The sequence below is a fragment of the Ischnura elegans genome, chromosome 8, assembly GCF_921293095.1.
Source record: "Ischnura elegans chromosome 8, ioIscEleg1.1, whole genome shotgun sequence".
NCBI lineage: Eukaryota > Metazoa > Arthropoda > Insecta > Odonata > Coenagrionidae > Ischnura > Ischnura elegans.
In genome coordinates this window covers 56,921,955-56,947,321 of record NC_060253.1, presented here as the reverse complement: position 1 = coordinate 56,947,321, position 25,367 = coordinate 56,921,955, and the positions used below count along the sequence as shown (strand labels likewise).

The window sequence follows — 25,367 nt, the reverse complement described above, 5'->3', positions numbered from 1 at the left end:
TGACGAACTTTTCAGGGATCACTCTTCATATGGTCCGGGATTAAAAAAAATAGAGATGGGGCATCATTTTCTGGTCCCATTTGATTAACAAAAAAGGCCAAATATTCAGAATAGTTGAATAAATTGAATCCTTACAAAATTGAAGCCGGGGCGGGGGACATTTTCCTGTCTTTCTTAGGGGGAACTCTCAAATAAACACATTCTCACAGTGTGAATGGCGAAAGCCACAAGTCAAAGGACTGAGGAAGGAAGGAACAGGAAAGAAAAGATAAACACTTCTACGCGTATTGTTTCTCTCCAAGAGACCCTCAACAACATGGTGAGAGAAGGGCTAAACTCCATCCATGGTTGAAGCTTCACTGTATGGGTGTCCATTCACCTAAAATTTAATATCCCGTGACATTCATGCGAAAAAAATAAGTGCGATTATATGAATTTTGTTTTTATATAATAATATTTTTTTGTCCCCGTCTTTGTATTCTTAATTTACATTTTTGGACACTATGTTTTCTCTGCGTGCTTGCTTTGTATAATTTGTTTTTTCACTCCAGCAGTAGGGTGAAAGTTTAAAAAAGAGAAATAAATGTATTCAGCACGGAACAAATTAAAATTTGTAATCAGGCATTATTTATTGGTACATGAGTGCGTTTGAAACCCTAAAGCGACGTAAAAGTCTCAAAGGGTGTCGAATTCCAAATCTTTGTTTATACATATTTAACGTATTATTGGTGTAATGAGAAATTAAAATTATTATTATTATTATTTTGAAAAAAAAAAGAAATTGTGGCCTGAATCATATTACTTCTTTCACTGTGCTCTAAATTGTCGTAGAGCCATGAGCATAAGCTTATTTCAAACCTCCATAGATGCTTAAGACATTAGACATCCATGATGTCGATTCGATGCCATTCCTAATGGATTTTAAAAATTGGTATCTCAGGTTAAAGGGATTTTGAAACATGATCAACTTGATTTGTGCAGATGGTACCCCAAAGATACTTCAATTCATTTTTATACTTTTTATGCAAGGTAGGTACTAAACGTGAACATAAGTCACAAATTAGGTACCCTCCCATATGAGTATAATAAAAAGCTTACACAGTAGCAAGAAGTCCCTGAAAAACTCCCAAAAGAAAAGGTAGCGCCTCTTTTTGTATCGGAATATCGAAGTTATAAATTTCTACGATTCCACTGTATAATTGATAAAGTCGCGCTACGGACACCGAGGGTGAAATGCACCATGAAAAAATCACTCACAGGAATATTCTACAAATTTACACTTTAGTACTCGGGTTGAAGAGTGCGCAGGAGAAGAAATTTCAGAAATCGCGGGGCGGATAGGAATGTCAGGTTTGTACACTTGCGGGACGTCGTTTTGGGATTTAGTGATTCAGTCTCCCATCAGTCTCCGTTTTTCCTCTTGTGACAACAACGCTAGGACGTTCGACGGGGCATTTTTATGCTCACTTTGAAATTTCTGAGTTGGGTCATCCTTCAATAAAACAATGTCATTGGCGTTGAGCGAAAAATCCACAGGGAAAAAAATCATTCACCTTGACCAGGATTCGAACCGGAATTTTCGATTTCTTGCCGAGTGCTTTAGCCGTTACTTTCCATTGGGAGGAATGATGCGTGATGATGATGATAATCATCATGATGACCTATAAATCCACCGTGGTTAGTCCCGGTATACTAAAATTAAAATTACTCATTGGCCTTGATGAAATTCATACACTTACTGATGTAGCTATTGCGGTCCAAAGTCACCATAGAATTTTCTTTGTCCGCTTACATCTCTAGTAACACATTATCAATAAGAGATATTCTCAACGACTTGATTGGAGATTCTTCATACATGCCACGGTTTTCCACAGTAGCCACCCTTGGTTTAAATAATCTACGTTTTAAAATTGTGCATCCGTGCACATGACAGCATACGAAGTCACTGAAGTGCTTGTGGAACATGCATGAGCCGGTAAAAAAATACACGCAACAATATATTTTTCTGCATACAATTTTCTATAATAACAAGATTTTAATGCAATAGAATCTCCTGTGATTGTCTGCATGATAATTTTAAGGCTTTCGTGAAATTTTATACACCGGATAACCATCATTTCTTTCTTCGATAAAATATAGCGAAATATGCGAATTCCAAATTTGATCAATACTTGGCTACAGTAGGTACAAAAGAGGTCCGTGGTGGCTTAGTGCGTAAGCTTTGAACAGGAGGATATCGGGGTGAAGCATTACACAGCCCATGTCAAAATCCTCACGGTAGCATTTTCGGGGCTTCATATTCGCAAAATACCGCGGGCGATGGCAGATCCAGGATAGCGACAAGGGGGGGGGGGGGGTTAATAACCTCCCAGCAGTAATAGGGGTCCAGGAATTATGAAAATTTTGAGAATATAGAGGCTTAAAACAACACTTTTAAGCAGTGGCACAGCCAGAAGGGCTCCGCCCCCTCCCCCAAACGAATAAATTTTAGTAGAAAAATATAAACCTGTAAAACAAATTTATTTTACTCCACCAATACGTTTTAGCAAAACAACTTCCTGACGAACCATCAATTGTGTATTTATAAGTGCAAAAATGGCATGAAATGTGATTAATAGAGATGAAAAATGTTCAAATTTTCCCCAGAGGAAGGTTCCACCTCCCTCACTGCCCGGGTCGTGCCCCACCAACACATCGTCCTGACTACGCCCCTGATCTTTAAGGTTGTCTCGAGGCTCTGCTCTCCTGTATGCATTCGACAACCGAAAAAAATTGCCATCTTATCTCATGTAAATTGGGGGAGAATAATATCAAGCTATAGCCCTCTCGATCCCCCACTGATCGCAGAGTTCCAAAAGAAAAGCACTCGAATCCCTAACAAACTTGGGACATTTTGAGATAACACACCTCCATAATTGGGGGGGAGTTCCTCCCTCACCTACCCACCAAAAAATCAGGAAAGATACAAAGCGTTCATATATTGATATATCAACTGCGAAAAGGACGAAATCTTAAACTCAATGCTACAACATGCCAGACCGCAAGAAAGAAATAATATTCTGACCCCAATTATGAGAAAATGTGATGATATCCTCCTCTTAAAATATTTCTTAGCGAATTGCAACCTCACTATTAAAAAACTGATCAAATTGTGGATGACCGGTAGCAGGGGCAGATATAGGGGGGGTCATGACCCCCAAAATTTATGAACAATTTTTTATTTTTTTAAGTTTAATAGTTTTTGTATTCTTGTAAAGAAGTAAAGGAGTAAAGTATTTGCAAATGCATGGCTAGAAATACCAAACGTGAGAGAAGTTTGAGCTGTATTCATCGTAGGGCGTCGTACTCCCAACTGTAAAAACGCCCCCTTCACCGGGGGATTTCCATACTCCCCGGACCCAAATTTGATTCCGCCCCTGGACAGGGGCACTCCAACAACAAAAATAAAAATATTTTATTTACCTAATTGTATCTGTTATCCCCAATTTAATCAACTTCTCGTATACAATGGAGCAGTCATATATCACATTATATCAGAGAAGAAAAAAGCAACAATTACAAAGGTGCGTATGCAAGTATGGAATATAGTAAGAACCGTAGACAACGAGCATCGCGTACGAGAATTGCAACAAGTTTTCTGGATCCGTTATAAAACTGATGATAATCGGCTTAGAGCATCATTACTTGGGTCGAAAAAGGTTGCCATGTTATCATAGCAAAAATTAAAGACAACAAAGGCAGACACAAATGTTTATGCCTTTGTTGCCTATTAATAAATGAAGCTGCGTTATTCCAACAATCGCATCGGCAATATTAAATTTTTTTAGCAGCTAAATAACACGAATATCCGCAAAAACTCAATGCTATTTCTAGTGTGTCGAAAGAGAGCCTCCTCTACTAACAATACCGATAGATTTTCACCGTCACACAATAATATTGAAACACGTAGATCAAAACAGATTTTACCGCTATGTCTTCGGTGTAGCCTAACTTGAGTATTCGATAAATGTAACGATTGAATCAAGTATATTCCGTGAATAATGCATGAGAAGAGATCCCCGAAGTCCTTACGACAGCTCCAACAACTCTCACTTGATTATATATCCCATTAAAAAAAAGTCAAACCCAACAATCACTGCGGTGGTGTATCTATGGATACCGCCAAATTGTGAATCGTGAATCTAGTCTTCAACACCACAACACATCATTAAGCAGGTTTGTGACCACTACAGAAATCCAGCAGTTATTATGAATTTTGCGAACGCTGACAATCACGATCAAGAGCATTAATGCTCTTGATCGTGATTGCCAACGTACACTGCCAACAACTGATAACACCGTTGATGTTCACTATAATGATGAGTATACCTAAATAACCACCTGAAAAGAAACAGACTGCCTTGAGCTGCATGATTTGAATGCTTTCGGGCCTTCATGGATCCGTCGTCAACAGCACAACTTAAATGTGCATTTCCTAAATGCAAACATATTCAAATAGCAGCCGCCATCCGACATGTAGGGAGTTAACAGAAAGAAGACAGAGATTCTCGACATCACCAAATCAAAATTTCGCCTATGAACTTGGACGAACTAAATAAATTATAGCATCACTCACCCCGTGAAGTAGTACACTCCATGCATGATATGGTAAGGAACGAAGTATCCTAATTGCTGCTGCGGCCAGTTGCACAAAGCTTGTTCCCTGCTCTCCATGACTAGAAGATATCACATAACAACGAAACACTTATGTTAAACCTCCCACTGAGAGGAGACCCGCGGATGAATTGTCTTTGTCGGCGCCTCCTTCCTTCGAACTACTCCTCAACCACGATTTTAAAATACACGCACTTTTATTAATGAGTCGCCTTCGGTAGGGGATGTCTTCTCCCGCCGTCGTTGCCTGTGACATCTATAGGAGGAAAATTGAACCATTAAAGCGTAAGGCGGGAAAACCATAGGTTGAATAACAATGAATAGCTGATTATTCCGCTATCCATGTCACAAAATCCCTTAATCTCCACCAGTTATAATGGATTATAGGTTTTATATTAATCTAAGTCTCTCCACTCCAATGCAGACTAATATTTTAGATAATTTAAATTTGATTTTCGGCCAATGAATACTACGTGTATAGACATATTTTCCTGTCCATTATCGCCAGTTTTTTTTCACATCCACCTAATATGACGCTTATATCATCGGAAATTCGCAACTCTATTAATATTTGCTCCCATGGATTTCAATACTTTTTGCTTCCTCTACATAAAATAGAAAGTAATAGTTGAAGGTGAATTACCATTCCTGATTTTTGCTTCCTGTTGTTAGAACCAGGCATAATCAAGGCCAGGGTCGGATCCAGGATTTCTTTCTGGGGGGTGGGCACAAGCATGGCCATATCCAAGATTTTTTTCTGGGGGGGGGGGGCACAAGGATATCTCGTCAAGGGCGCAGCTAGGAATTGAGGCTAGGGGGGTTTTAGGCACAACTAATACTGGGGAGTTAGGGGTGTGGAATACCCACCAGGGGAAGCGGGAGTTGCGGGGGGGGGGGGGGGGCCCTCCCCAGAAAATTTTAAGATAAATGGTTCAAAATGGTAAGCTTTACGGCCTTCTGAGGGATATTTTTATTATCCTTACAGTACTCTATAAGTAATATTAGTCCAATCAAGTAAAATGGATTAAACTTAAAAAATTCTCTGAGCCCTGGGGGGGGGGGGGTTTATCCCCCAAAACCCCCCTCACTGTGCCACTGTATCTCGTAATACAAAAAAAACGCAATTATAATGGTACCATATTAAAAATCTTGTATATTTTTATAACCCTTTGAGGTCCATAATGATTGCAGCCATTAAATTCCATAACAAAATACGTTTTTAGGCTAATATATTGATGCGTAGAATCCACAAACATTTAAGTGAAAGTGATATCTCTAATAGTTTCTGAAATATAGTCTGGGACAAATATGTCCCTATGGACGGTAAGGGTAAAATTAATTCCGAATAAGAAAATCACATATGTGCTGATTATGATGTGTTACTATATCTATTTGGCCACTAAATATTGTCTAAAGTTATTTTTTAAATATTATTTAAAATCTTAAAACTCCTTGCATATGGTAATGTATGGCATGTCCACAAATTAATAAAAATAATAATTAAACAAATATAGCAAAAAATTGTTCAATTTTTCAAAGCACCCATCAACATCGATCAAAATAAGATTTCTTTGTATATTGTTTCAACTACTATTATTTAGAAATATACTTTAACCATAAAAAACTAACAATAAACAACTATGTCAAAAAATGCAAGATACAACATGTAATTTTTTTTGTATGAAGATTTTCACAGCTTCTCTCATCAATGTAGGTGGTTGCTTTCGTGAAATACTGCATAGGTAGGTAACATTAACTTTGAAAGCTTGATCATAATGTAACAGACTTCTGGGAAGCATTTTTTTTATTGTTTTCAAATTGCAAAGCCATCCTAATGACTTCAAAATGCCTTCTAGTTATCATATTGTCAATTATTGGCAATATACGACACTTCCCTTAGCGAAAAAGCTGTTGAAATTTCAACAGCTAACTGGGACCACTGTTAAAACTAACAGTAACTGTTAAAAATAAAAGTAACTATTAAAACTAACAGTAACAGTTAAAACTAACAATAACTGTTAACTCTAACAGTAACTAATTAATCCAACAGTTATAGATGAATTCAGCAGTTACTGTTGGATTCAACAGTTTTTTTGCATAGGGTTGCATGCAGCGGCGCTGACTCCATGGGGCCTGATGGGGCCCGAGACCCCCCAAAAATCGTTACAGATGTGAGTAAAAAAATGTATCAGGCTTGTAGATTTTCCCCGGAGTGTCCAGATATCGAGATTTGAGTGATCAGGGTTCTAATGTTGATCATATGAATCTTCTAAAATTCACTACTTATAAAATTTACCGGGGCAAGGTCCCCGGTTTGGGCCCCCCCCAATATTTTTTGTAAGTCGGCACCCCTGCTTGCATGTCAGAATCAAAAGACCAATAGTCCCTAAAACTAGAAACCAAATGAGTTGATAACTCAAAATTCTCCCCCAAATACATACATGCAAAAAAGCATTCTATTATCAGCATTTGTTTCAGTTGGCAAATTATTGAAACGAAGCAGTTGAGAAGCGTGCTAGTACCAAAACTCATTCTGAAATGTATGAACTACATTTGAAATAATGGGAATTCACTCATATTGCTGCTCTTAGTACCAAACCACAGTTAAAAGACGAGAATCAACCAGCAGAGGCAATTGCGTCCCATCCAGGTCTGCACAGAAGTGAATCAAAATATGTACAACAAAGGGATGAATAAGAGTCGAGGACCTTGAACACCCCACAGAAGTGGAAGGAAATTTCTTACAACGGAAGGAAGGGGTGGTCAGCAGTGCCAAAGGGATATGTTGTGCCTTTTCTTCAGTGGAACCTCAAGCCCCTTTTCACTTCGTACCGATCTTGCCCCCCTTTTTCTCGCTCCTCATACCAAACCTATTACATTGTTTGGTCATGCGTACATTTGCCGAATTACGTCACCTCACTTCAAAGGTGAGGAAGAAGCATGTCATTCATTGCCTGGCTTCTTGATGGAGACCACAGCCACAACCTTGAGGGTCTCTATCCCCTTCAAATTAGAAAATTTAGCTAGGGATGTGTTAGAAAAGCTTGTGGTTTTGATGAACTGGTCACTCTAGTCGTTCAACAAAGTGAACTTTCATGAAACAAGAGTGGGCATCTTTCCAAACTACTGCTGACGAGATAAGCGTGTATTTAGGGATGAATTTAATGATGAGTTATCATGTCGTTCCGGGTTAGAGAGACTATTAGTCCTCTGATCCTGACATGCAAGTGCCACATATTGCCAATAATTAACAATATAATGTCTCGAAGGAGTTTTGAGATTGTCAGGAACGCTTTATGTTTTGAAAATAATAAAGAAACCCTTTTTAATTCAATTGCAGGTCAATTTACTTGAAAGAATACCAATTCTGGCTCCCTTATGGTGCATAGGGACATATTTGTCCCATGGCATTAAAACTTTAATTTTGTCAAAACTAATGCACAAGTGCAAAGTTTTTTGCACTAACTTCATAGGATAGATACAAATAAAGGATAAACCGAAAGTTACGTCATAATTGATCTTCCCATTGATTTGTTATAAAATATCAAATTCTCGCTTCGTAAACAGCATTTCATTTCTTATCAATGTGGAAACAATAATATCCAAAGTATATCGCAAATAGAATTTCAAACTAGAAGCCAATAGCCTATTCTTCAATAGAACCAATTCTTACAGTCTCATTCAGAAACCTTCTCATTTAATTTTGAGGAATTTTCAAAAATTTGGGACAGGGTCTAAGGGGGGGGAAACATGCCCCCCCTAGATCCACCTATGATCAAGGCTACATGGTATTTTTGTAAATTCTAGACAGATATTAGGTCATTGTGAAACTCCAAGCTAGCTAGCTAGCTTAGCTATGGCAGATTTTTCTGGTTGTCCTAATCATAAGTGTCTGCGGTGTTCTTTTCATCTGGCCTCTATAGTGTGGCCCTTCTCTCCAATGTAGGGTTTCCGCATTCCACGGATGCAGACTTATATAAAATATTGGATGACCCAAACCGGGGATCTTGCCCCGGAAAATTTATAATTAGTGAGTTTTAAGTTTTTTAAGCATTTTAGAAGTCGTATGATCAACAGTGGAACCCTGATAACTCGAATCTCGATATCTGGACACTCCGAGGAAAATCTACAAGCCTGACACATTTTTTCCTCACACCCATAAGGAATTTTTGAGGGGGTTCGGGCCCCCTCAAGCCCCATGGAGTCGGCGCCACTGCAGCATTCACATGGTATTGCGTACACTCCAGCAGTACACATGGCACAAGTATTTTCAAGTCAATACTAACTTTGCATCCGCAATACGATACAAATAATCATCATGATAAAAACTCTTTGGGCTGGGTTACTCTCTAACTAACTACATTATTTGTGTTGACAATTACCTAGTATTCCTTGACTGATCATAAGATAGTGGTAAAAATGTAGCAAAGAATTTTCTCAATTGAAGCAGTAAAGAAAAAAAATCCTGAAATTCAATGCATAAATCAGCAACATTATATAGCCTAATTTGAACACTAATTTCATTAGTTATGAAACAAAAGAGCTGATTGACAATGAAAATCATTAATCACTTTTAAGAACCAAGCTTTTAAGTATAACTGCTGTACCCACGCAATCATCTCATGCCAAACTGAAAAGAAAAACCAATGACTACTCTGAAACTTGAATCTGTATTATGTACTCCACTCTCTTTCACAAGGATAATATAAAATTTTACATCACATAATAACATAAACAAACTGGTTTTACCAAATTTAGATCAGATTCAGCATGGAAAGAAACACATCACACATCAATCCACATACATACAGACACAATAAAAATCGTAGAAAGCACTCTATGTACAAAGTCTTTAGTCCAGGAGAAGATGGATTCCTATACCTTACATAAGGTAGATAGAACACTTCTGAAGCCATAATAAAGGTTTGAATTCAGTCCCTGGAATTCTCTCACACTTACACGCAATTAATATGGTTTTCATTATGCAAAGGACCTAATGGAATCAGCGTGAATCATCATCTTCCTCCATCCTATTTCTATCTTCTATTTCTTCGTCATCATCCTCATCATCCCTCCTCGGTGAAGGTGTCTCTGATCGATCTGGTGAAGAATCCCTCCTCTCAGGAGATTCGTCCCTCTCATCATCTTCATCCTCGTCTTCCTCCGCTTCATCCGCATCCATTGCGTTCATCCTCTCCTCCCTTTCGGCGGCCTCCCACACCTCCTCCATTGTGGTGGGACCCTCTTCTGACTTCCCCTCACCCTCCAGCGCTTCCTCCTGCATTTGCTTCTTCCTCTGCGCATTGCTCAGCTCCTTTTCCATCTGTGCACAAGCCTGCTCTATCTCATAGTTCTTGGAGACCAAGCTTACCCAGCTGGCTTCAAGGGCTCGCAAACGTTCCCCACCCGTCGTCTGCATGTTCTTCCGTTCCCAGTTGGTCTCCTGAATTTGCTTCCTAGAAGAGTAGAATGTGAGAGTAAATAAATGAACAGCTTATCTTTCAAGAATAATAAGCGACAGTTTGACAAGTAATCATGCTTCATAATATTATGAACAACTGCGCCCAATTTTTCCTGCCATGATATGAAAAGATATCAATTTTTGTCAAGTGTATCTTTTTAAATTTAAACAAAAAAGATCTTTCCTAATTCACTTCTATAATCTATTAGGGTTATCTAATAAATGATTTAAATTTTAATTTAATTCATTGCCTATGAATTAGTGATGAGCGATATATTGCTAACTGTGATTGAATCACAGTTACTGAAAAGTAGCAGTCCTGCTGGTGACTCTAATCACTGTGATTGTGGATTTGGTGAACAGGCGGCTAGCAAGTGATGAGCGATATATCGCTACCTGTGATTGAAGAGAAGAAGCCATCACTGCCAGTGACTCAATCTCTAAATACTCGAAATCACTGTGACTGTGAATACGGTAAAGATAGCTTCGGCTGCTACCAACTGCGGCAATGTTCTGTATAAAAAAAGATGTCTTACTCATCTTTTATGATTTGAATATAATATATGATTTGAATAAAAAATGTCAATGGGATTTTAATGATTGCCTCTTAATCAATTCCTTCACCATATCAAATTTACTTAATTATCTTAATATAAACTCAGAATCAGAACTATTCCTACAAAAAAACATTTTGCCTAATTTTCCTATTTTCAATAAGTTTATTCCTTCCCTTTGCGGCGACCTCATTCATTGGAATTGGACAAAATAGCAGGAATAGCAGTGCCACAAATCACGGCTGACTTTCATGAGTGATTCTTGTCGGTGATCGCAATCACAGTTAAGAAACTCTAACTGTAAGTGATTGGAATATCACAGTTCCGCTCATCGCTAGTATGAATATACTGAATCAATGCATAACTCCAACAAGGTTCTCATTACACCACCGAAGTTAAGTTTAACATGACTTGAAGGGGTGATTCTCATTTTCATCAACATTAGTCAATCTAGGTATAAGTCAATACATATACGTATCAATTTAATACGGACAAAAATAAAAAAAGAGGGTTCTTTAGACTTCATCATCTTCATTTGATTGACATTGAGTAATTCGTAAGCTAGCTAAAGGTCATAAGGATAGCCTCTTTTGCTTTCATCTTCATTACTGATCCTTATTTGTTCTATTGAGAAATATACCTATAACAATGAAAATTTTCCTTGAAAAAAAATTTTGATGGCCAAAAAGAAAATGCCAGCACTCAACGTAGCAAAAAGATTTTGTCTGCTGCTCACAAAGTTAGGAGAGACTTTAATTTAGACAACAAAAAAATTATTAGTAATAATAAAAAGGTAATCTTCTAATTTTTTTACAGCAAAGTAATCATTGTATCGCTTTTTATACTTAGTTCTTTACTTAGACAGCACTTTAGAGGAAAACAGACACCTCAGGGCTAGGATAGCAAAATGAGAATTGTGTTAATGAAGGAGACATTTCTAAATAGGATGGAGCTGATGAAAGGGATCTTCTATGAAAGTATAATGAAAAATCTTACCATTAGTACAGTGGTTAAGGAGTTTAAATGTTGATGGCGAGGAGGAAGGCAAGAATTGACCTGATGACCATCCTCGTTCAGGGAACCCGTCAACATCAAGAACGGACGGCAATGTTGTGAAAATCCACTCCCTCATTAAAGAAGATCATTGCCGAACTATTGACGAACTTTGTACATAATTTGCAGAGGTAAAGGGAAAATATCGGAAGAAAAGGGAGGATCTTTGGCGCACAGGTGATTGGCTCTTCCACGACGACAACGCACCAGCCCACACCGTGCCGTGCATGAAGCGGTTTTTGACAAAAAACGGCATGGTGCCAACTGTTCAACCCCCCCTCACCAGAAATTGCCACCTGTGACTCTTTTTATTTCCTAGACTGAAAAGGGATATGAAAGGGAAACCTTTTGGGACTGTAAATGAGGTTAAACAAAAATCGCTAAAATGCCTAAACAACATTGATCTAAGTGAATTAATAAATTGTTTTGAACAGTCGAAAAAAATATTAGATAACTGTGTCGTAGTCAAGGAGGATTGAAGGTGGTGAAAATTTGGTGGAAAAATATTGATTTATAAAAAAGTTATTGGAAATTCCTGTTATTTTTGGGTCCTCCCTCGTACATATATTCCTAAGAATATGAAACTATAAATTTTAAGGCATGGTAGGGGACAAGAGGCAATGAGCCATTATTTGCATAATGCAGCGATGACGAAAAAATAGAAATGAACTGTTCCCGAGAATTGAGGCATTTAAGGAAGCCAATACTCTGTCAGCTAAGTCACTTACTAAGCTTCCAAACAACGACCGCATTTGGGTAAATATGGGACATAATCCAAATTTGAGCCAAAATTCAATACAAATTAACTACCCTGATTGGAATTGGCCAAAGATATTTTATTAATGCTACCTGAAGCCTAAATATGAGTAAACCCGAAATGTAAGTACTTATGAAATACTTCCCAGTCTGCTCTTGACAATGAGTGAACAAAAATTTATGAAACCTTTGAGTGTATGGCATTTTCCAACACCAAAGTCACATATTTTCCACCATTGCAAACTGTACAGCCATTCACAAATGCAAGACAAAACCATTGACTTTCTTCAAGCTTCACAAATATTTGCAGAAATTTTATTCTAATTTGTACACATGCTGCAGAGATTGGCAAAATGCTCCAAGTAAACCTACCTCAGCCAATACAATACTAAGTACTTCGAAGACGAAAACAAGATTGGATGGAATTTATATAGGAGTATCATAATCCTGGTCCTCAGCAGTACTTACAATATGAACTAGTGTTATAAGTATTGCTGAGGACAGGACACATGCTGGTTTGTCTCATGTTAAAACATTTGTTTGACCTAAAAGGTGAACATGGAAGATTTTCAGAAACATAAGTCACTTTGACTTGGGAGAATAAGTGAAAATCATGAAGGTATTGAAAATGTTCACTCTGAATACTACTGAAAAAAAAGCACTTGACAAAGAGAACTGGGCTTGGAACATAAATTGGATAGAGACACTGCTCATTATGCAACCTCAATGAGTCCTTAAAGCAATCTAAATAACTAACGGAGTGAAAAATAATATCATATAGCCTGATTTGTGAAAATAAGGAACACTCCAGGATGAAAGTGAAAAATCAGTTTTGCTGATCATTAGACCTTTTTCTCTCCATATTTATCTCATATAACCCGGAGTTCACTATAATTACCTGACTGCTTGCAGTTGTTTCTGAGCTTGGGTAGACAGCTTCACTAAAACGGTCAGGTACGACTTCCATGCTTCACATCCATACTCCAGCATCAGCTCTAAATTACATATCCTGCAATCAAGCAATTATGAGTGATAACACTGCTAGAATTACAGCCATCCTTCAGCGACCCAGTAAATCCTTACGTGCTTCTACACAAAATTATGCAGTTCCCGAGGAAGTTAGGCATCACCATCAGGGAAATTTGTAAGAAAAAAATATGTGACAGAACTATAAGAATGATTTGATCCAAGGTACACTTTCTGAGTAATGATAGTGGCAATCACCATGGAGTGACCATTATTAAGCCTACATATGCTGCCCATATTAGAATGTAACATTTTCCAACACATAATGGTAACCGCAGTTGCTGGCATCATTTGCAAAGTGACTTAAGGACCCTGCCCATATGAATCAGCATGGCTGATCACAAATCACCAGAGAATAAGTTAACCTTTGGGATGCAGGAGTTCACGATTTTAGCTGCCAGCCAGTGCAGAAGACACCCCCTGCCATGAGGGCTGTTCTAGTCGAGTTAAGCCTCTTAGTGATCCTTATGGTGAGGGAAAGTGCCCCAGAGCAACATATCCTAGTAGCAATAAAAAATTTGAGTAAATGCCGCACCGAGCATGTAGAACGTAAAAAAACGTTCCCGCGCACTATGGGTTAAATCATGGCATGCAGTTAAAAAAATAACAACTGAATTTTTCATAGACCGGATGAAAAGCTAGAAGAAAAAGTGAGGGACCTTTGAGCCTTATACAATTTGCACCAACTTCAATATCAGGGCATAATTTTATAATTTTCAATAAAATCTTCCATAATTGTTGTGGAAGAGTGCAACTACCTTTTACTTCAACATGTCGCACATCCACTATTTCATTCACTATACCAAAATATTAATACACAATGTCTTGCCACTGTAAGATGCATGAGTTACCGAAAATCAATGATGAAAATGTGAAGTTTAGTAATTAAACTAGGATAATTAATGATTTAAGTCACAGTAATGTTGCATATTTACTATTCAACAGGATTATGTAATGTCTAGATATTTTACTTGTGAACGATAGCCGTGAAGATTTCTTGCGTCTCATCCAGGGTAAGGACCTACATATCGCCTTTAGACATTTCGATGAGCAACAACTCGCCATCGTCCTCAGGGATTCAGGAATACAATGACATTCCGTACGTGCCTGTGTTAATTCCATGGATATTGGGATTGCATAGTCAAAGAACCCATTCAGATTCAACAGCACATCAATACTATAAACAGAGACTGTGGCTACAACATAAGCTATGTACAGGACCACACCCTGAAAATCTATGGGAACTGGCAGCCAATCAGGAGACACTTAAGAGGGCAACCGCTCTAAACCACGGCAACTTGTATACATACCTAGAGGCACAGATGGAATGGCATTGAATTAGAAGGATTCCTCAAATTCAATGCCATCGAATCCGAAGAGGCCCTGAGGAGGATGGGCAAGTTGCTCATCGAAATGTTGGAAATAGATATGAAGGACCTTACCCGGTGTGAGACCACAAAAATCTTCACAGCCATTCTACAGCATTGTTTTCTCACCACATCACTTGTATTTTCAGAATACGAATACTGCACCCTCCCTGCTTTCAGCTATCCGCCTTTAAGGCAATTGTTATGACACCAACTTAACCTTTCGTTAATTTGCTTCTATTTTTGACCCTGCTTGCAACTGCTAATCACATTGACTGCTCAGATGAGCTGCTTAGAAGATAACTCAGTGGACAGGTAATCAAGAAGCCCTTTCAAACCAATCACCCATATCTTCCCAGGAGTTACCCTAATTGTAAAGTAAGTTTGTGCGAGACGCATTTCCAACAATCGCCCAATCAAAATCAGATTCAAAATTCGTAAGGCCACACCTGGAACTGAAGTGCCTGATGTGGAATGTGTGGAGACAAGAACAAACTGAGAATAATGTGCAATAAAATTCTCAACTACACTCCGACCATTTCGGTAAAAAGGGTTCTCCATACTGTCCCATTCCTGATCTACAATATTTTGTTGAAGGGAAAAACAGCTACTTAGGACTATTTAGACCCTCTATAAGAAGCTGCTTTTTTAATAATGATAACATAAAAGGGGCACCAAGAACGGTATAAACTGGGCGTTAGAGTCGTAAAGTCACAAACGACTTTCCTTTTATACACTTAAGTAACGTCGTCTACATTTTCTTTGAGTAACAAAAACCATAATAACATCAGTCACCTACGACATACCTAGTGGCTTGATGTTCCAGTTGGGCCATAGAATTATCCACGCATTCCGTCCATGCAGCAATATCAGTCAATTTTCCTGCAGGCGGTGGAGGCAATTCGTACCTCTTCATACTCAAGACGTCCATAGGCTGTCGTTGCTGCATCCGTTCGAATTCACTTCGCATTATTTCGGTCTGCAATTACAATTAACTTAATGAGAGAGATGCTTTGCGACGGATTTCAACACTGATTCATGTGAGTATGCATTAAAAAAATATATCTTCTACATAAAAACACCAATGACAACACAATCAAGGCACGCTATAATAAACTATCACATTAAGTAAGCAAACGTAAACACTATTCAACAGCGGTTAATTAATTCTTCATACATAACTTACTTCAAAAGCACTAAGATTTAGGGTGGGTATGTGCTCCAAATAATTCTTCGTTGGTCGATACCTTCTAGTTTCTTCTTCCACCATGGCAAGGGCCTGAGGATAGCATCAGATTAGAGAAAAACCATGACAATGTACCACATAATACTGTAAGACATAAAAATTGAAATTATTATAAAACATACCGCCTCCCTGACGCCTGGCTCATCATATCCTTGATCAATATACGGTAAAGCATCTACTAACACTTCGCCTGCCATGATCCCGGGTGGCAATTTCAAATGTTTTCAAAACGAGCTTATTTCGCTTAAACGCTGTGCAGAAGCTGCAGCAGCATATGTGCTCAATAGTTGAGCATCGAGATTCCCTGTTGCAACCCTTGTGAACCCCACAATCCACAGCTTTGTAACCAACTTAACAGATTTGCACGAAATAATATTAGTTATTTGCCATCCTTTTGCGGCATTTAATAAATTATAATTATTTTTTTAATTGTAAATTATTTTTGTTTGATTGGAAGTAATCATATCGTACTACGGTAAATTTAAAAAAAATAATGAATGCATATAATTTTATATGTTGGCTACCTCGTGCTGCATTCTGGGATTTCAGTTCCTCTGCCACGTTCTTTTGAGGCTGGCGGTCGCCGTTTGTCTTATGAAACCGCTAATGAGGATTTAGAAAATAGGTGAAAATGGTAGGTTGTTCTATGTTAGAGTTTCTTTGGGTGGTGTAAAATAGTCTATTTTTCATTCTAATATGAATTTTATCAATAATACGGTGATATTGTGAATTGTGTGTGTACTTATATGGTCCGTACACCACGTGCACGGTTTGTTCGCACGAGCAACATTTTCTTCTGTCAATGCTTTACATTATGTTTTGATATTTCAAAGCAATCTGTTGTGTTATTAGAAATGTGTATACGTCTTAATTTTAGTAATTTTCTTTCTTGCTCACGGAAGTTTCCTCGATTGTCTCACCGAATTATTATTTTTCTCAGTCTTTGTCCGCAGCACGACCGCTGATAACAGTCTACAGCGAAAAGAATGCTGTTACTGATGCTACAATTCCCTTGCCGATGGTGTTCAAGGCACCAATCAGGCCCGATGTTGTCAATTTCGTCCACATGAATATGGCCAAGAACCATAGACAACCTTACGCTGTGAACAAGGATGCCGGTATGTAAACCTATTCTTTCACGCCTTGTAGTACGTTTGAATTACGAAAAGAAGTGCACCATTGTCCTCACATTAACTTATATAGTTATTGTGATCCTGTGGAGTGCTAGATTACTGTGCGGTGAGACCCTTTGTTTGTTATTACTGTAGTAGCAAGCATGGTTTGCACCACACTACAGAAGAATTTTTCCATGTTTGTGTGACACCCTACGAAAGGGACGATAAGCAATAGTTTTCACACATTTGAGCTGACGTTACTTGTATTTTTTATAGGTCATCAGACTAGTGCCGAATCGTGGGGTACTGGTCGTGCCGTCGCTCGTATCCCCAGGGTAAGGGGCGGTGGTACTCATCGTTCCGGTCAGGGAGCCTTCGGAAACATGTGCCGTGGAGGTCGCATGTTCGCTCCTACTAAGACTTGGCGTCGATGGCATAGAAAAATTAACATCAACCAGAGACGGTATGCCATGGTGTCTGCCATTGCCGCATCTGGTGTCCCAGCCCTTGTTATGTCCAAAGGTATGCGTTAAATTACTTAATCATGTAGCGGATTTTTAATAATATTCTGTCGTGTACTGCAATTTGTGCATTTCGTCATGTTAATATCAGTCTTCAGTGATGTAGTATGCCAGGTTGTACACAAGTCATCAACCTTTTTGTAGGTTACAGTTGTCTTTGAGCCAGAGAATCATTATTATGGCGTTTTATTCCAAAGTTTGTACTTTTTAGTCCTAGTTTATATGTATATTTTATTAGCTGGTTAGTATGTGAATTCATATAATGACTTATAGTAGGGTCAAGTAAATAAATTCCTCCATCCATGGTGATACTTGTGGTATCATGTGTGTTAATCTCTTTTCAATTAAGTGTAGTGCGTTGCCTGAGGCAGTAAGACCAGAGTACTTGCTCCGCACTGGTTGGTAAAAACCAGTGTGCTGTGTAAGTTTTAATGTAAGTAGAACATTAGTGAACATTCACTTGCAATGGTCAATGACTTTGTAAAATGTTTACATCTTGTCCGTTAATCTGTCAATCGTAGACGGTCACTCAAGGTCATGGAATCTGAACCTCACGTGGAGGCTAGGACTAGTATAAATCTTCAGTGCCACTTAATTCTTGTTTGAATTTCGCAATCGATGGCATATCTTATTGTATAGATGTAGTTACTTGTTATTTTTCTCTAAAAGTGTAATTTTTTTGAGGAAATAGAATTGTAAATGTCAGAGTAAGGCAGATGTTTTCCCATTTAGAATGAGAAGATAGCAAAGGAGAAACTGACAACCCTGCTTTGTGAGACCATGTTGCCCTGTAACATTACTCTAATCTTTGGAAATAATACATAATTCTTGATCTCTTTTAAGTACAATAGCTGAAGCCCATTACATGTGCCATAAATGTTTTTTATGGAGATGGATGCTCATGATTATTCTCATTTGGTCTGTGTTTTTGACTAATATATGATAAGAAGTTATAAATGAAGCATCTGCTAATAGTATTGATCTCAATTGTATGAGTTACATTCCTATTGGTATAGTAAATTCTCTTCTTTTAAGGTCACATGATCCAGGATGTACCCGAATTTCCACTTGTTGTTTCTGATAAGATTCAGGAGTATACTAAGACGAAGCAGGCTTCCATCTTCCTGCGTCGAATTAGAGCTTGGAATGACATTGAGAAGGTTGGTAGATATGCAAATAAGTCTTAAAAGATTGAGGACTAGACTTCCTCCCAGTGGTGAAATAGTCTCTCTCTGTTATTAATTTGAAAATCAACCTATATTATGCTGATTGCTTTTGATCATTCATGTGTTTATATTCATCATGTGTATTATTTTTCATCATTATCACTTATCTTATATTCTCTTTTTACTCCTTTGCTTGTGTTGAAAATGATGTTACTGAACCGTGAACCTTCTGCACCTTAATAGTTATTATTATGGCATACAAAAAGTTGCATTTGCTTTAGATGGAGAGCATTAAATCTTAGATTTAGCATAAAATCAGATGATGATAACACCTTTTATTCAGAGCATTGGGTTATGAACTTCTGTGATCTGAAATGGTTACCTGATGATTTACTGAAGCTCTCTTAATTTCTTATCAAATATGGTCATATTTTTCTTGAATAATTGAAATTTTTCCATCTAAGCCATCATAATTTTTATTTATTGGTTATTCAGTGGTCTAACATGTCTGTGGAAAAGTTTGTAAGAGGGTTTTATGATAGTAGCCTATATCCTGATGGTAGGAATGATATGTATATGGTACCTGATAAATATTTAATCTATTCAGTATTATTTGAAACTACCATTCAGTATGTCATTGGATCATTTTTTTAATGAAATCATTTCAACACCACATCCATTTAACCCTGTCATGTTAATTTTTATGGGGTCCAAAATTGGCCAGCAAGTCATTCTGCCTGTCATCGAACAACTCTCAGCGGCCAGACTGTAGGTTTATCAACTTAGGAACAAGGTCTTGGATTGCATCTAGTTCATATTTTGGACTTACTGTTTTCGGGAAGTGATCGACCCTGGATTGTGTCAATCCGCATTCTTCTGTCGAGAAACTGAAAAGAATTTTCCTGTTTATATATATTTACACGCAATTTAATCGCTTTAATAATATACTTTTTACGATGATTCCCAAAAGAAACGTTCGTAGGGTTCCCACTCTACCTAAATAATGAAAATCCCGGTTTTTTCAGGTTTTCACGGTCTCTATGTTGTCAAATTCACGGTCCGTCAATAAGCCAACAATAAAAAAATCACCAGCTGTATATTAACTAAAAATTAACGTATGTGACAGGTGACGTGTATGTAAACGCAGCAATGAAAAGTGATGACGTCACCTATCATTTACAAAATTCAGGGCCGACCAAAGGCCCAGCCCAACCGCGCTCTTGCCCCGACGCCGAATACCATGGCCTCCTTTAATATGCGAATGCCCTTAGGACCTTCTTCCACCTGGACACCGGAAGTTCTTCTTTAATTCTCGCTGAGAGATTGTTTTTTGCGCACGTTGTTATTACCGCGCAGTAACCAAATTTTCCTTACCGAATCTTCCTGAGATCGCGGAAAATATTAAAATTGTTTATAGAATATAATAACTCAAAAAATCAATTTCATATAATTATAATGCACTTGGTTTGAAATATCTAAAGACAAAATAAATACCTGCTGAAACGCATTATTTTCACTTTCACGTTATTATTCACATAAACTCAAACTCAAGGTGAGCGCAATCTATTAAGAGCTATTGCCTTTAATTGAAAGCCTATTTGCCGTAGAAATGTTTCCTTAAGTAAAATTATAATGGCAATCTCATATTTCGAAGCATATGGCATGTGCCCTCATTTTGTGTGGGACCGAACTTGGTTAAAAATCGTATAGTTTTCGTAAATGGTTCATTATGGGTCTATTAGAAATGCAAGTTATTTCATTTGTCCTTTTTCCAATATAAGTCCATCCTAAGCTATCATTGAAATTGAAATGCTCAGAGATAAAACAGACTTCTGCCATTAAAATGGAAATTAACAGTCAATGTGTGGTCATATACTATGGACCGTGGTATTGACCAATTACTTCACTTTGAATATTCGGGTGCTGATAAATACGTAGACTATAAGTGTGCACGTGCCTGACCGTGAAACATGATTAACGTATCGAACTTGATCAGTCTATCGAAGTTCTACAATCAGGATTGAGAGATTTTTAAGGTTTTATGGCGAAATTTGCGGCTATATCCAGGATTTTCACGGTAGACAAAATTCGCGGCTTATTCACGGTTGAGTGGGAACCCGGGTTCATATGAACTTCGTTATTATGAACCTCCGGTTTTTCGGTCCCACGAACTTCGTATTAACGAGTTTACTGTATTACTTTCGTTTTCCCAAACAATGTACTGACTTTGGTGGATACAAACTAGAATACAATATGGTGCAGAAGTGACTATGGATTCATTTACCTTGTTTAACACATTATTGACAATTTGAAAAATGAATAAAGCAATTTTTTCATGTTGTCTACTTCTGGGTCAAAATATTAAGGGCCTTATTGGCATTGATGAAGTCTTGAACTCATTTCTAGTGTCACTGCATCACTCATTTAAGGTTATTTGTTGTCTAATATATTGAGGAATTCCTTTGGTGATAACCTAATGTGCAGAGACTAATGCAGTGTTTTTACCTCTATAATGTCGTTGTACTCGGTAGAAGTTAAATGGTATGAATGGAATGTATTTGAGAAACTATTTTCTGGTGCAGGTGTTAGTTAATATTTTCCAGATGCCAAGTGTATGACATGGGTTTCATGATTTTTGAAGGTTTATGAACTATTTGGTTCTCCAATGTAATTAACCTTCCGTGGGGTGCAATGGAACTGACAGGCAGAGTGCGAGTATTTTTCATTTTTCCATGGCATTAGGCAGCATAGACCCTTGATGCTTACAGTAGCTTTCTGTTTTGATGCATACTATGCAGCCTTTCACTTTTCACATTTATGCTGACTGATCAGTGGCGGATTAGATAAAAGCGTTATTAGATAAAGATGGCAAAATTAAAACATTAACTTGCCCGATTGGCCCGGGGCTGTATGACTATCTGTAAAGGGGTCTACGCACAGCATGTAAGACATCAAGTGTCAGGCTACACTAATAATGGTGCTTTTAAATTTAAAGGTGTACAGCTAAGCCATGCTGAGAGTTAATGTTTTTTCACATCTGTGTCTGTCGGGCACATAGTGCCTGAACTCAGCAATTCCAATGTTGTGCCAGACAATTAACAATGACAAGGTTAAATGTTGACAATCAAGTGCAGGGTCTGCCCCAATTTAGTATTAAGAAATCCGGGCAAAGGTCTCTTTGAATGTTTTCTGATTTTATGTAATACAAATAATAATGGTTTTTCCTGTAGTTAAATATAGTATGTTGATTTAATGAATTTGCAAATCTTTAGCTAAGCTTATTTTAATGCCCGTTTTAGGTGTACAAGTCCCGTCGCTTCCGTGCTGGTAAAGGAAAAATGAGGAACCGCAGGCGTATCCAAAGGAAGGGCCCCCTAATTGTTTACCATAAGAATCAGGTAAGCACCATCAAGTTTTTAAATTATTTTACTATAATTATTTAGGATCAATAAACATTTAAGTTGTTTTAGCATACATGTTTGCTAATCATTGTCTTTGATTTTTTATTTCTTAAAGGGTTTAGTGAGAGCATTCCGTAACATCCCTGGTATTGACATGGTTCCAGTTCACAAGTTGAACCTTCTCAAGCTGGCACCTGGCGGGCATGTTGGTCGTTTTGTCATTTGGACTCAGAGTGCTTTTGCCAAACTTGATAAAATTTATGGAACTTGGCGTGAAGGTTCCTCCATGAAGAAGGGATACAATCTGCCCATGCCCAAGATGGCAAATACTGACCTTTCTCGCCTCCTCAAGGCAGAAGAAATCAGGAAGGTCATGAGGGCACCAAAGTAAGTATCTATATTCTGTTACTTTGCAGGAATGTCATTCTTATTTTTTAATTCCTGTTGTTTAAAGATTAGGTAACATCTAAACTTTGTTGTTACTGTTTTTGACATTTTTTTCTTTTAGTGCTGTGAAATGCTATTTTTATTCGAATTAATATCATTATTTTTAACTCCTCATGACCTTGATCTTACAGGATGAAGATTGAAAGAAGAGTTCGCAAGCTTAATCCTCTGCGTAATACCCGTGCAATGCTGCGCCTCAATCCTTATGCTGCTGTTTTAAAACGCCAAGCTATTCTGACTGCTAGGAGGAGGGATCATAAGCGAGAGATTGAACTTGCTAAGAGGAGAGGGGTAAGCTGTGTATTTTTATTGCTTGGTTATCATTTGCTGTTGCCAGGCAGAGAGAATAAACTCAGATGATGATAACACCTTTTATTCAGAGCATTGGGTTATGAACTTCCGTGATCTGAAATTGTTACCTGATGAGTTACTTTTGGGTCTCTTAAATTTTCCTTAATTTATTACTTAACTATTTTTTTACTGTCATCTTATACCTTTGTACCTGTGTGTGTTTATAACTCTGATTGTCTTCAGCTTGAAATTGTTTGAAATTATGGTTAGGTTATAGTTCTTTACTAACTCTGATATTTCCCCTGTTAATGAATGAAATTAAGGCAGTGGTGTAATTACATGAGACCATTAGTGATGCATAATTTTGAATCTTTATTTGCAACATAGATCCCATCATGTTTTGTCCTGAGAAGGATGTCAAGAAAATTGTTTAGTGCAATTAAGGGAAGTCAAAGAAATATTTTGCATTGTTTTGAATTAGATTTAACACTTTGTTGAATATCATCTCCCTTAATATTACATGTTTATGAGGAATTATAAACGTGATGTAGGTATTTTCATCCTTCTACTTGCTTTATAAATCTGAAATCTTTGTAAAACAGAGATCACTAATCAGAGATGGTCACTGCATTAAACATGTCCACTGGGTCTTGACGTTTCATTTTAAGATTATGTGATGCAGTTACAATGCAGAATGATATTGTTTATTGTTTTTACAATCCTCAGCCTGTAATCCTCTGCCTCAAAATAGTATTCACTTTTAAGGACATTGGGTGTATTTTCTTCACAACCGGTCTTCAAGTGGAAAAGTATTATGTTTTAAGATTTTTTTCAATTCAACTGAGTGACCAAAGAATATCTGTCTAGAATTGTATTGAAATCAAGTTTCACACACAAAAGCTTAGGATGAATTGAAAAAGTTAATCAAGAAGGTTATGGATGTCCAGCTGTTAGGAATTAATATCAAGAACTTTTCCAAAACTTGATTCAATTCCACCTCATAACTTACATTTAAAGTGAAATGGTGCTCCACAAGGTGTTTCTGTCATCAGTACCCAGGAGAGGGTTTTTTACTGATAGAACTTTGAAACTTATCATGTGGGACTGTATTTCTGATTATTTAATTATATATACAGTGGTATGTAACAGAGGCTGAAAGGATATCATAATCATTGTTGATGATACTCAAAATTATTGTTGTGCTCTCCCAGTCACCAGCATTGCTTAGGTACAAAATTCTAACTGCAAACTAATGTTCAAACGATAATTTATATGCATTGTAACAGTCAATGCAGTGACATGCTTGCGGGACAAATAGGTTATGGGTAGTAATTGTTTCAGTATCCATCTGGGTTGGTTTTTTTTTAGTCTAGGGATTGATTGTGCATATGGATAAATGAAAAGTAGAACTTCTTAGTCCTCATTTCACTTGGAAATAATAACATTGTTGTGGTTATGACCATCCTTCAAAGAATTTCAACCTACCAAGTCTTAAACTGTGGCAGATACATGCAGGGCGCGTGCACCTACCCCCTCCCATTGTGGGTGTCCGCATTGCCGAACATTAGCAGAACCACAATTGTAACTTTTTCATATCATAAGATAGCATTGTCTTGAATATGCGTATAATCAGTTTAAATAAAACTTTCTTAAATTTTGCATGTGACTTGATTATTTCTCATTGCGATACAATCGATAGCTCTAAATATCTTAAGTGCCCCCTCCCCCCCCCCCTGAGTTTTTTGTATCTGTTACTGGGTTGATTCTGGCCAGTAGATATTTCACGGGAAAGGTGTTACTTATCGCTTTTAAAGAGCCAATTAAGGTATTTGATTTCTCAAGATGTGAATTTGCACTTCAATGGCTAATTATCTTTATCTTTTTCATAGTTGCCTGTCCCTGAGAAACTTCAGCGTGAAGCTAAGATGCTTGAGGCCCGTGCTAAGCTGAAGAAAGCAGCCCGTTTGTCTAAGGGAAAGAAGCCCAAGGTGAAGAAGGACCCCGCTGCAAAGAAGGAGAAGATGATTAAAGGAAAGGAAGCTGCAGCTGCGATGAAAGAAAAGGCTACCAAGAAAGCTGCTGCACCATCACCAGCCAAGAAGTGAATCACTGTATGATATCAATTGATTTGTCTTGGTATATTATATTGAATAAAATGGCTTGAAAAAGGAATTTGTTGAGATTTTTCACCCAATTGTGTTATTGTAAATTTGCGACTGGAGTTACAAGTCATTAATTAATATTAGAATGGGATAATGCAGTGACGGTGCGAGTTAAAGGTGAAAGGTCTTATCTGAAAGCCTTTTGCGT

At 37.6% G+C, this 25,367-nt stretch overlaps 3 protein-coding genes across 3 annotated transcripts in view; 1 reads left to right on the top strand and 2 right to left on the bottom strand.

Annotated features, from left to right (window-relative positions):
- The window catches only part of LOC124163414 (tight junction protein ZO-1), a 267,749-nt gene extending 262,934 nt beyond the window's left edge, over positions 1 to 4,815 (bottom strand). The window contains exon 1 of the mRNA XM_046540312.1: positions 4,616 to 4,815. Coding sequence (XP_046396268.1) covers positions 4,616 to 4,713 — 98 coding nt within the window. The 5' untranslated portion in view covers positions 4,714 to 4,815. The remainder of the gene's footprint in view (positions 1 to 4,615) is intronic.
- Positions 4,816 to 9,304: 4,489 nt separating this feature from the next.
- Positions 9,305 to 16,397, bottom strand: LOC124163397 (pre-mRNA-splicing factor SPF27). The gene is made up of 5 exons (XM_046540280.1): positions 16,239 to 16,397; positions 16,057 to 16,149; positions 15,677 to 15,849; positions 13,376 to 13,486; positions 9,305 to 10,109 (listed from the first exon to the last, which is right to left on the bottom strand). Exons 1-5 carry the CDS (start codon positions 16,311 to 16,313, stop codon positions 9,656 to 9,658), a joined length of 906 nt encoding a protein of 301 aa, XP_046396236.1. The 5' UTR covers positions 16,314 to 16,397; the 3' UTR covers positions 9,305 to 9,655.
- A 245-nt stretch (positions 16,398 to 16,642) lies between these two features.
- LOC124163396 (60S ribosomal protein L4) lies at positions 16,643 to 25,229 on the top strand. The gene is made up of 8 exons (XM_046540279.1): positions 16,643 to 16,750; positions 17,057 to 17,234; positions 17,508 to 17,753; positions 18,788 to 18,912; positions 22,218 to 22,316; positions 22,435 to 22,706; positions 22,898 to 23,057; positions 24,947 to 25,229. Exons 1-8 carry the CDS (start codon positions 16,748 to 16,750, stop codon positions 25,160 to 25,162), a joined length of 1,299 nt encoding a protein of 432 aa, XP_046396235.1. The 5' UTR covers positions 16,643 to 16,747; the 3' UTR covers positions 25,163 to 25,229.
- Positions 25,230 to 25,367: the final 138 nt, after the last annotated feature.

Bases quoted from the DNA above. Each gene is read 5' to 3' on its own strand.
- LOC124163396 (XM_046540279.1), top strand. The intron at 22,317-22,434 runs GTAAGCACCATC...TATTTCTTAAAG, and splicing joins TTGTTTACCATAAGAATCAG to GGTTTAGTGAGAGCATTCCG. The intron at 23,058-24,946 runs GTAAGCTGTGTA...TCTTTTTCATAG, and splicing joins AACTTGCTAAGAGGAGAGGG to TTGCCTGTCCCTGAGAAACT.
- LOC124163397 (XM_046540280.1), bottom strand. From the start codon at position 16,313: ATGGCAGGCGAAGTGTTAGTAGATGCTTTACCGTATATTGATCAAGGA. The intron at 16,150-16,238 runs GTATGTTTTATA...TGCTATCCTCAG, and splicing joins AGCCAGGCGTCAGGGAGGCG to GCCCTTGCCATGGTGGAAGA. The intron at 13,487-15,676 runs GTATGTCGTAGG...GCTTGATTGCAG, and splicing joins CTGGAACATCAAGCCACTAG to GATATGTAATTTAGAGCTGA.